At 26.9% G+C, this 12,491-nt stretch overlaps 2 protein-coding genes across 2 annotated transcripts; one reads left to right on the top strand and one right to left on the bottom strand.

Moving 5' to 3' along the window:
* Positions 1-8,329: 8,329 nt before the first annotated feature.
* Positions 8,330-10,269, bottom strand: Phum_PHUM470870 (gufa protein, putative; the record flags this gene model as incomplete). Its single annotated transcript, XM_002430226.1, has 4 exons — positions 8,330-8,798; positions 8,904-8,914; positions 9,426-9,674; positions 10,162-10,269. The coding sequence occupies 4 exons, from the start codon at positions 10,267-10,269 to the stop codon at positions 8,330-8,332; spliced, it is 837 nt and encodes a 278-aa protein (XP_002430271.1).
* A 178-nt stretch (positions 10,270-10,447) lies between these two features.
* Positions 10,448-11,606, top strand: Phum_PHUM470860 (uncharacterized protein; the record flags this gene model as incomplete). Its single annotated transcript, XM_002430225.1, has 5 exons — positions 10,448-10,462; positions 10,630-10,703; positions 10,892-11,126; positions 11,230-11,355; positions 11,442-11,606. The coding sequence occupies 5 exons, from the start codon at positions 10,448-10,450 to the stop codon at positions 11,604-11,606; spliced, it is 615 nt and encodes a 204-aa protein (XP_002430270.1).
* Between the last annotated feature and the right edge of the window lie 885 nt (positions 11,607-12,491).

The raw sequence follows: 12,491 nt of genomic DNA, 5'->3' as shown, positions 1-12,491 counted from the left end.
TTCGAATGATGAGAGGAAAAGGCTGGAAGCTGAGTGCGGCGGTGCAATGAACGGTACATAATAACGTAAATTTTTTACTCTTAATAAAAACAAATTTCTTTTTTTTTAAAAATTTTAATTAGACATAAATTCCATGGATTAACTTTTGTTCGTCTTTATATATATAATAATGATCTATTCAGTCAATTATATGGAGTAGTAGGAGTGGCATTAAAAACAACCCAAATTTTTCTTCCTTTTTTTCAAATTTCGTACGAAAAAATTAGACGAAACTCGACGTGAATAATAATAATAATAATAATAATAATAATAATAATAATAATATTAATGATAAAACAGGATCCTTTTTTTTTTTTTGGAGAAAAAATGCGACTTTTAAATTTTATAGAAAATAATTATGATAAAATGAAATTTTTTTTTTTTGCTAAATGACGATTTTCCGCCCGCAAAAATTTTACTTACTCCCCACGGGAGAATAATCATTGATTACGGGGGCGAAGGGGGAAGAAAGGGAGGTAAGGGGAGGGAGGGAACGACAAGTTTCAAATCAAATTCAATGGGAAAAAAAATTATTATTATTATTGCGTTTGGTTTGCATTATCGTCAACGTAACTTTCTTTTTTTTTTTTTTTTTTTATAAATTCGAAATTTGATTAAATATCATCGATTGAACATTCTAGAATGAACGTACCGCTCTGTATTAAACAAATAATAATAATAATAAAACGTTTCGAAAGATTCGTTATTGTTTTAAAACAAAAAACGACGGCACGACGATTTAAAACATTCGAAATATTCGTTAATTTTTTGACGTCCTCGCAAGGTCGTCGTCGTTTTTTTTTTTTAACCGTTAATTAATTACCGGTTAAAAAAAAAAAACACAAAAAAACTTTTTAATTAAAAAAAATTAATATTTCGTTTTCCCCCTCCCCTGCTTTTTTTTACTTATATTTTAAACGTAAAATTTTGTTTTTTTTAACTTCGCGAAAAAATGCGTTGCGTGGCATCGGAAAAATTTGTCGCGATCGCGTTTTAAATTAAAAAGTGCAATAATTAATTTATTTAAATAAAAATACCACGCATAAAAAATTTCGTCGTCGAATTTGTTTGCAGAGTTTTTGAAAAATATGGCAATTACAATTAAACACGTTTTGAATTAACCATTTTTCCCCCTTCCCCCTACCCCCATATTTGAAAACTTTAGAATGAAATAAATGAAAATCGATTTTAAAGAAAAATGCATTTTCATTCGCGAAAAAAAATTAATGATTATATTTAGTAATGAGAAAAAACCTTCAGGCGATTTTATGGTGAAAATAACAAGAGTTAAAAATCTTTCATCCTTTAGGCACCGGACATTCTTCACATAGACTGACAATACATACAACCCAACAACAACAACAACTTGTTGTATATCCCGAATTCCAAAGACTCTATTATCCCTCCTCCGCTGCTACTACTACCGCCTTACGCCACTTCCAACATCATCATCATCATTGCTACTTTTTTAGAACGTACCTAAATACTCGCGTAGGCTAACAAAAAGGAAAAGAAAAAATTTTCCGGACGTGATACTTCCTAACCGATCGGAATCCGACAAAAAAAAATTTTTTTTTAAATTTTCCGACTTTGAGTAAAATGAAATAATCGAAATGTTTACCGATAATTTCGATAAGTCGAACGATCCCGCGTGTTTGTTTTTGTTTTCTTTAAACCAGGATCGAAAAAAAGGTTGGAAAAGTGTGCCGGAGTGTGCCGCGCATTTTTTTTTAATTCTTTGATATACATTTATAGTAATCTCACAAAACACGGTGAGTTCAAAATTACAGATAATAACTCATATAACGATAAATTCCATCATAAAACTGTAAATTCAAAATCTTTAAAAAAAAAAAAACAAGTTTAAAAGAAAAAAATATGGCCAATAATACCTCACACACACACACGCACACACACACGCATAAAATAATCCGGATACTTTACGTAAGTACGCACTAACTAACACACGCATAAATAGATACGCACATAATTTTTAATGCGCATTAATATAAATAATTAAAAGAAAATCTAAGTGAGAAAATTCAATGATTGTTTTTTTTTGTTATAAATTTTTTTAAAAAAATCTCTTTTAACCGGATATCAAAAAATCTCTTTTTACCGGATATCACGTGTTTGTATTATTACGTATTTACACAGTATCCGAGAATTTCAAACATTTTTTTATATACCTCGAGGTCGAATTTGAATTTTTTTCTTTTTTCTATTTAAAGAAAATTTTTTTTAAAAATTACGACAACATTTGAAAAGTAAAAGAGAGAAATACCAACCACGTGGTATCATGAGAAAAAAATATTAAAAACATTTAAAAAATTTGACGCACAAACGATAACTCAAAACAACCAGGCTCAAAGCCATTTTTTATTTTGAACCTGAAATATTTGTTTTGAACGTTTAATTTTTTTATATGACACGAGTTTTTTTTTTTAGTCCCCCTTCCTTCCTTCCTTTCTTCCTTTACCCGCCACTGATATACGCGTGTACGAATGTTTTTCTTGATACAAAAAAAAAAAAAAAAGAAAATTCTGGAATAACAAAAGTTTTCCAGTCAAGTTTTTCGAACCTTTTACGATTAAATTCCTTAACTCGCCACCCAAAATAATTTTTTTTTTTTTAAACGAGAGGAAAGGAGGGGGAGGGAGGGGGAAACAACTCAAAATTAAATATTTACGAATATAATAATAATAATAATACATTGAAATTTATATTTCATCATCATGTCGCCAACGAACGAACCGACGAGTAAAGAGAGAGAAAAAAAAAAAAAATTTCCAGTCGAAGAATTAAATTCCACGCATTTGGCACGCCACTAACGACGACCATCTAATCAGGTATGACCACTAGTTGCACACACACAAACGCACACGCACACGCACACACACATCTTATTGCATTATTTCATTGCAATTTTAATAGATATACTCATTCGAGTTTTTTTTTTTTTTTTTTTTTTTTTTTTTTTTTTTTACATCGCAAACAACACAACCCACATTTTCTTAAAAAAAAAAAAAATTTTTAAGTTTTCATACCGCAACGTTAATCCGCCTTTAAAAATAAAATTTTTTTTTTTTTTTTTTCGTTACAATTTTAATAACGATTATTCACAAACGGAAATGCCTTGCATTCTTTTAACCGTTCCCTTCTCCCTTCCGCCTCCTCCCTCCACAATAAAAAAAAAAAGTAAAATTCTGTCACACGTTTTTTTTTTTTTTTTTTTTTTTTTTATAAATTGAATTTATAAATTTCATCAAACTATAATACCGTTAGCATAATTTGAGAGAGTAGTATGGTAGTAGTCTAGTGGTAGTGGCAGTAGTAGTAGTGGTAGTGGTAGCAGTTAATAAAAACTCTTAAACGTAAAACATTTTTTTTCTTTTTTTACACGTGAAAAACGTGTAAACATCCACGTCAATCTTGTTCTCGTACTACATGAATTTTGTGCGTGATTACGTATCAAATATATATATAAAAAAATTACGGTTAAACTCCTTGCTGTGTCTCTCTCCCCCCTCCCATCCCCTCCCCGATTTCATACAATTTATTATTATTTTCCCATCAAAATCCGTCTTTAAGTGAAATAATAATAATAATAATAATAGAGAGAAAGAAAGAGAAAGAGAGAGAGAGAAAATAAAAATAAAAAATTATAATTTATTGGAAATAAAAAAAATATGCGGAAAAATTTTTTTTTCGAAATCATTTTTTATAAAAAAAAAAAAAATTTTGTCCCAAACCTAAAAAGGACAACATCTCTCTTCTCCGCCATATTTTAAATAAAAATAATAATAATAATAAATTTTCATATATATTCATTGTGATACAAAATTTCGGCTCGTCTAAAATTGGATTCTTTTGACACTTAATTTAAAACGTTTAAACAATCGATAAATCAATTCTTCCCTCCTTTTTCCTCCTTCTCCTCCTCCTTCTTCTTCTCCTTTCCCCCCTCCCTTCCCATCTACAAATCTTTCGTTTTCGGTAAAATCGTAATTTTACAAAGAATTTTTTTTTTTCGGGGAGATGACACTCAGAAGAAGAAGTTTTTTTTTTTACAATAAAAACTTTACAACAAATATTTTTTGCTTAAAATTCGAGTATTTTAGTGACCTCAGCAGGAAAAAGAAAGGAAAAGGGGAGAGGGGAAAGGGGAGAGTTTTACGAATTCATTCATCTTTTAAAAGCTCAAACATTACTATTATTATTATTATTATTAAATTAAAAAGTTTAGTACGTATGGATCGAACTTGGTAAAAGAAAGAAAAACTTTTCACCTATTTCGGTAAATTTTTAATGACCAACGCAAAACATAAAAAATTTTTTATAGAAACTTTTCAATTTTAATTTTTTTTTTTTTTTTTTTAAAGCAAACAAACAAACAAACTAACAAACAATAGAATTAAAAAGTTTTTTTTTTCCTTTCCTTTTCTACTCTCAAAGAATATTTTCATTCGAATTAAAGAAAAATAAAAAAAAATAAAAAATGCATTTAAGGGAAACAAAAAAAAAAAAAAGAAATTTAAAATTGCGCACCGAATGAAATTCTGTAAATGTCTAATAATAATAATAATAATAATAATAATAATATTGAAACAACTTGGGCGCCATTTTAAAAAAAAATAATGCATGATCTCTGCCTCTAAATCCGAAATAAAAGCGATTTCGATCACAGGAATTAAACGACGACAAAGTGATATCTTAACACCAAAACCGCAACGGAAGTGAGAGAGAGAGGGAGAGAGGAAGAGAGAGAGAGGGAGAGAGGGAGAGAGAGAGAGGGAGAGAGAAACGGTACTACGGTAATAAACCAATAATAAAAATTCAATAAAATAAATAAATAAATTAAAATAAAAAAAGGGCGACATTTTGTACAAAACACTTTTATCGCTCTTACGACAATTATTATTATTATTTTTACAACAACAAATAATAAATAAATATATAAATAAATAATTTTTTTCTTTTCCAGTTTATTTTCTCTATGGATTTTAATTAAAAATTAATACTTATATGTTCCGAGAACGCAAGTCACCATTATTCGACTTCGTAAAAAAAAAAAAAAAATATTATGGATATTTTTATTTTTATTTTTTACAATCTATCATTTGACTATTGCATTATAAGAGTTTATAAAATACGAATCGATTATCATTATCATTATTATTATTATTATTATTTAATGCCGTTTACGACGACGCTTTTTCCCAATGAGAAAATTAAATTTTTTTTTACATTTATCAATGCCGCTCACGACGATTCCTAAGATTTTCTCGTTGTAGTTTTTCCAAATCGGAAAAAAAAAACAAAATTCTTTCACTCTTTTTGCCCTACTATTTTTTCGTATTTAACCTTTAAAGTCTTCTGCTAACGGTCAGAAATGTCTACTGCTACGCACGTACAAAAAATACGAGGAAAAATTACGAGAAATTAAGGAAACCGTCATGTAAACGTCATGATGACGATGGTGGTGGTGGTGGTAGCAGCACTTTGCACATTTTTATTTTAATTTTCGCAAAAACCACCAATAATAATAATAATAATAATAATAATAATAATAATAATAATAATAATAATAATAATAATAATAATAATAATAGTAAGATATCAAAACCGAAATAGAATTTAAAAGAAAAAAAAGATGAAGATAAAACTCAAGTACCAACTGACCTCAAAAAAAAAAAAAAAAAATTAACCTTAACAATTTTTCATAGAGCCCTCATCATCATCATCATTTCATCATCCTTCGTCATCATCATCATCATCATCAACAACAATTATTATTATTATTTTTCTTTTTCCAGATGATGATACAACCGTTTATAAATCCGAATCGAAATATAAATAAATAAATAATAAAAAAGATTGCAATTAAATATCAATGCGAAAAAACCAATAAAAAAAAAAAAAGTTTTCTTTAATCAGGTACGACTTTGGTATGTGAGATCAATACGTAAACCATTTAATTAATTTTTTTTCCTTCGAGAACCTAGAGGTTTGCCACGCCAATAGGACCCCCAGTGTCCCAAGTATCCCTAGTTTTCTAATATTATCATTACCGATAACAAACAAATTCATAAAAAATTATTTTTCGTCCTCCATTTTTTTTTTTTTTTGCCACGAATTAACTGAAAACTTTTAAATTTTAATTTCTTCCCCCCCCCTCTCTTCCCCGCCACCCCTCCCCGTTTTATAATTAATATCTTTTTCGTAAAAAGGTAGTCATGGAAGAGGTGGTGATGATAATGATGACGGTGATGGTAGTGATGAATGGTAGCAAAACGGATACCTGCTGCATATAATACATAATTACAACGTTACACAATTAATGTTATTAAAAAATTAAATCTTTGAAAAAAACAATTTTTTTTTTCCGTTGTTGTTGTTGTTGTTCGACTATTATTATCACGTGTGAAAAAAAAAAAGAAAAAGAAAATTAATTATTAAACGTTGAAAAATTAAAAAAGTGTACGAACGACCATTTTTCAACAGGTAATTTGCTACTAATTCACCTGTGAAGAATTTTATATAAATAATAATTGTAACGAAATACGCCGACGTCTTTAAAACCACGGAAGACACGACGTGTCTTTAAATTGAAATTTTTTATTATTATTATTATTATCAGTTCAAAACCGTGTAAATAGAATAAAAAAAAAAAAAAAAATTTCAACGAGGACAAACATCGACGTGGAATAAAACGAGGCACGTGTGTGTGTATATGAAATATTTTTTTTAAGATTCCCCCCGTTATTGCCGATAATATAAAATCAAAAACGGGTAAAAAAATTTTTTTTTGCGGCTCCATCATAAAGTTTTACAACAGGGAAACACACAGAAAACCTACGGGGGCACGGGGGAGGAGGGGGAAGGAAAAAACAAAATGGCGAAAGTTTTCCACGTTATTTAATTAGAACGAACGATTACCATTTTTCCTCCATTTTTATTAACTTATTTCCCATTTTTCATTCATTTTTTTTTTTTCTTATTTCCTACTTTTTTTTTTCTCATCGACGACATTTTTTTTTTTTTTTTTAACGAAATGACGGAATCAAATTATAAACAAATTAATTAAATTAACATTTCGCATAAGAGTGTGTAAAAATTTCCAATTTTAATGATTTTTATTTTCTTCTCACACAAACATTCAGACTTGTTAAAAAAAAAAACAAAATATTTCTTTCATACCCAGGTTCTCAGAGGAATCAAAGAAGTAATGAAGAGATTTAGAGAGAGAGAGGGAGAGAGAGAGATTGGAGAAAAAAAAAGGAGAGGAAACAAGGGAGCTAAAATGAAAAAAAAGATAAGAAATCCCGTTAGAAAAGACCTTCCCCAGCTGCATTCCACACTCCCCGCTCTTTATGAATGAGCTTTACATTAAATCCCCACAAGTCACCGAATACCACATCATTATCATCATCATCATCGTCGTGTTTTTTAAGGCAAGCTCAACATCTCTCACAAATCTTTTTTTTTTTTTCTCTCTCTCTATACACCGTTGTTTCATAAAAGGTAAAATATTGACGTGAAACCATTATATTCACGTCACTTATCGAACTTTTTTAAATTAATTCAAGTTATGAAAGAAGAATGTAAGAAGTCTTGGTTATCGAAAGGAAAACTTGAATTTGCCCAGGTTTTACTTATGAAGGTATAAAGGCCACCGGGTTCGCTCATTCATAATACGAGACCTCCCCATAGAGGCCCCACAATCTGCTGTATTTTAATGAGTTTTTATTCGAGTGTAAAAAAAAAAAAAAATCGCCCTGCCATCTAGGAGAAATTTTACAAAGTTTTAATCGTGACGACTAAAAACAACAACGCTCGATGACGACGACGGCTTACAAATTAAACTGTTTAATTTTTTTTCTCATAGATGGCACTGTTAATTTTAAATTTTTACGATTTAATAAAAAAATAATAATAATAAAAATTTAAATAACGGTCAAAATTTTAAATTTGAAAAAATATTTACGATATTTTTCCTTTCATTTCAACGATTTCTAAAGAATATAAACGAATTCGTTTTCTCATTTTACAAGTCGATTTTTAACAGTAAAATAACGTATGTACACAGTGAATTTAATTGCAAATTTAAAATTAAATTTAAAAGTATTTCAATCAAAAATGTCTAACTTTGAAATTTTTAAACATTTGAAACAGATAATTAAATGCTATTCATTTCCATTAATATTACCGATTATTATTATTATTTGTTTATTATTAGCATTCAATCATTCAGTCGCGAAAATTCAAAAAAAAAAAATAAAAATAAAACTTACCTGGCATTTTCAAAAGTTGCCGAAGGAGTGCTACCAATTGCTCCAAAACCAACTCCTACAGCCAAACCTTCAGGTATGTTATGAACGGTTATTGCAACTATCAAAAGAACTATTCTTTTCCATTGATCACCAGAAGTTCCACCTTTTGTTATGCATTCAACAGAATCCGACATTTCATCTCTTATGCTACCCAAATTTTCACAGCTCATACCGGGATTTTCCACGGTTCCCGACATGTTTTGTCCTTTGTTAAATTTTTGATAACTCTTTAGAAAATTACGAGCTCGAGGATTACTTAAATTTGAAGTGGGTATTGAAGTTGTAGGATTATTTGAATAATTACAATTTAAATTTGTTGGATCACTTATTGAAAACATTGTGGACGAACGGACGGTAGAATCAGGCATTGGATTAGAAAAATCAAAATCAGTTAATTGATGATGATCAGGTTCACCTGATTTTTTTCTTGAATAATTTAAACTGTTATTTATATTTGAAACAAAAAAAAAAAAAAAAAAAAACAATTTTTATTTTAAAACAATAAAAGGTTTAAATCATTTTTAATGATACATTTTAAAAGTCTAAAAATTAAATCACAATTGAAATAAATTGAACAATTTAATGTCAATTAATTTGACAATCAAAAATTAATTAAAAAATCAAGGGCACATTTTTAAATGTAAAATAGTTCTTTCTAAATAATAAATCATTGTTTTCTCATTTAATTCACATTCAAATTTTTTTTTTTCAATAATATATTATACATTTGAAAATTCAATTTTGTGAAATAAAATTTCAATAAAAAAAAAAAAATTGTTGTGTAAAAGAAGGAAAATTTAATTTAAATTTTATTTTGTATTTTTAATTATCTTTTTTTCCTTACTCATCAAAAAATTTTTTTTTAACTGAAAAAAAAAAAAAAAAAAAAAAAAACAAATAAAATTATTGAAAACCTTTGAAAAAATTGGATAAATTTATTTTTGTTATATCATACAATTTTTATTTATAATAATTACCTTCATAAGTGAGCCCTGATTGAGTGTAAGATCTCCTTCTTTGTATTGAATCTTTTTTATGTCTTTGCTTTTTAACATCTTTTTGCATTGCTAGTAATAGATGAGGTGCACACAAACCAAAACTAGATATCAGCAAATCTGTGAGATATACAAAAAGACCACCAAACAAAAAACCCACTGACACTGGTAGAAATGCATATTCTCCATTTACACCATAATTTTTTGATTGTTCAGCCATTTCTATTGCTGGGCTCAGCAGTGACCAAAAGGAAGCTGCTAACATAACACCTGCTGCAAATCCAAGACTTGCATGTAATAATTTCATCTAAAATAAAACATTTATGTATAAATTAAATTTATTGATTTGATAATTTGTAGCATGCTAATTATGACCTGATTATTTAAACAAGTGCAAAATACAAAACATTAACTGCAATGTGAAAATAATTTTATTTATTCAAAGGGAAGGAAGCATTTTTAAGCCTGAAAATTGATAATATCAGTACCTATCTCTGGTTAATGTTATCTTACAAAACAATTAAATTTGATAGTCAGTTCATAATAATGATATTTGTTTTTTATTATCAAAATTTTTTTTGAAGGTAAAAACATTGGAATCAAATATTCATGAAGGAATTTATATATAAATTCAAAATGCATTTTGATTTTGTTTTTTTTTTTTTATAATTGATATAATTTTACGAAGATAATTAATTAGAATTTTATTTTTATATGAAAAGTAAAATAAATTTGGCGTAAATGTTTCAATCCAAAGTAGTAACTGTTTAATAACGTATTAAAAGTGGATTTACCTGAGAACCTGAAAATACAACAACCACAGCTGCTCCAGCTGCTGTAAGGCACCATGTAAATAAAGTACCCACAATGGCTTGACCCAGTGGACTAATATTTGAAATCATTTTTTTTAAAAAAAAAACAAAAAAAAATTATTTTATTAACTACTTTACTAAAACACTAAGTTAAAACTTTACTCAGACATCACCATTTTTAAATAATATAATTGCCAACTTTAAAAAATTACATTTCAGTATATCAGCCAATCAAAACATTTTTTATTTTTGTAAACTGTCAAAAAGAATGGCCTCTGCTAAGGTGAGTTGGACAATGTTTACATTAATAATAAAGTTGTTTGTTTTAAATACTAATTAGTTTTTATTAATTTTTTTTCATTGCTATGGTAAATTTATAGTATTACTTTATCGGTTACTATGTAGTTAATTTAAATTGTGTAATACAACTTTTTTCTATTGAAATTTTAGGCACATCTTTTAGGGGATGTGGATGACACCCTGCAGTTTGGTGAAGAAGAAGAAGAAAATACAAATAAATTAAAGTAAGTTTTAAAATAATTTAAATAAATTTAATTGTCAATATAAAATAAACATATAAATCTAAAATTAAGTAATTAGGGATGAAATAATAATTTTTTTAAATTTTTTTTTAACCATTTTAAAATCACAATTTTGTTTTTTTTTTTTAAATCGAGATAAATAATTTCATTTTTTTTTCATTATTTTTCAGGCATCCAGTTGTGACATTTTTTCATTTAGCTTTCAGAGTATCTGCACTATTAGTTTATATATTATGTGGATGGTTTAGTAACAGTTTTATCACTAGTTTTGTTATTGTAGTTTTATTATTATCAATGGATTTTTGGACTGTAAAAAATGTTACCGGACGTTTAATGGTTGGTTTAAGGTGGTGGAATTATGTCGATGATGATGGAAAATCTCATTGGGTATATGAAACCAAAAAGGTTATTTCTATTTTTTTTTTGTGTTTAAATTAAAAATTTTTATTTAAATTTAAAAGATATTAATTAGATAAAAAAAAATTGATTATGCTTCCCTTTTTATTAGGGATCTCAACAGAATAGAATTAATTCATCAGAAGCAAGAATTTTTTGGTTAGGATTAATTGTGTGCTCTCTGATTTGGGTGATACTTTTTATTGTAGCTTTGTTAGGATTCAAATTAAAATGGCTGGTAAATTTTTAAATTTAATAATAATTGATGGTTCAAAAAATTAATTATTTAATTGTTATTAATGTTTTTTTTTTATTTAATTGTAGCTTTTAGTTTCAATTGCTTTAGCTCTGAATGGAGCCAATTTATATGGATATATTAAGTGTAAAGTCGGAGCCAATGAAGGTTCTTCATCGTTTTCAAATTTTTCTTCAAATTTTGTTTGGCAACAATTAATTAAAAATGTGAGTAATATTTTACTTAAAAAGTAATAATTGCATGTATTAATTCTAAATTAAATACTACTAAAAAAATTCATGTTGAGGTATATTATATGTGATTACAACAGTAAATTGTAAAAGTACGATAATTATTCTTTGTTTAAAAAAATGTTACCGTTTTAAATATGATTGAGTTAAAAGCTTAAAAAAAAAAATCATTAAAAATTTATGTATTATTAAAATAAATAATAAAAAAATAACAATAACCATTTTTATTTTTTTATTTTAATTGCTTTTTACAAAGTATTATTAATTATTAATAAATTAAAATTATTTATTTGATATTTATTTTAATGCATAGTTATTTGTAATGAATAGTTTTTATATTAATAGAAATTTTAACAGCTTATTAATAAATTATTATTAATTAGAAGTTAAGGTTTTAAAAAAGTAACAAAAAGCTAACAAATTTTTTTTATTTTAAATCATTAACACATTCAAAAAAAAATACATCTTTGAAAGTTAAGGTAATAAATGTTATTACTAAATTTAACTATATCAAAAAATCTCTTGAATGCTTTTACGAGAAGGTAGCATAATAAAGTTTATAAGAAAATTAGTCATGTAGAGAAAAAATTAATATTAAACATTTTCGAACAAAAGCCTTTTTGAAAAAAAATGTTTTTCATTTTCTTTAAATAAAAAAATTTTTAATTAAATTTGTTTTTATTATTGTTTAACGGAAGGCGTTTGGAAGTCTTCAAACAGATATAAGACCGGTATCAAAAGTTTAATCGAGAGCCCTGTAGATTTAATGGATAAATTTGCATGTTAGTTGGTAAGACCTTGATTAGTTTTAACAATTAAAAAAAAAAATTTATGCCGTAATATTCAATGTGTAGGTCATATTTGAAATAACCATTCATTTGATTTTAT

Source organism: Pediculus humanus, genomic scaffold (genome assembly GCF_000006295.1).
Source record: "Pediculus humanus corporis 1103172108251 genomic scaffold, whole genome shotgun sequence".
NCBI classification, from domain to species: domain Eukaryota; kingdom Metazoa; phylum Arthropoda; class Insecta; order Psocodea; family Pediculidae; genus Pediculus; species Pediculus humanus.
The sequence above is the reverse complement of the archived record's forward strand: the minus strand, read 5'-3'. Positions and strand labels throughout refer to the sequence as shown.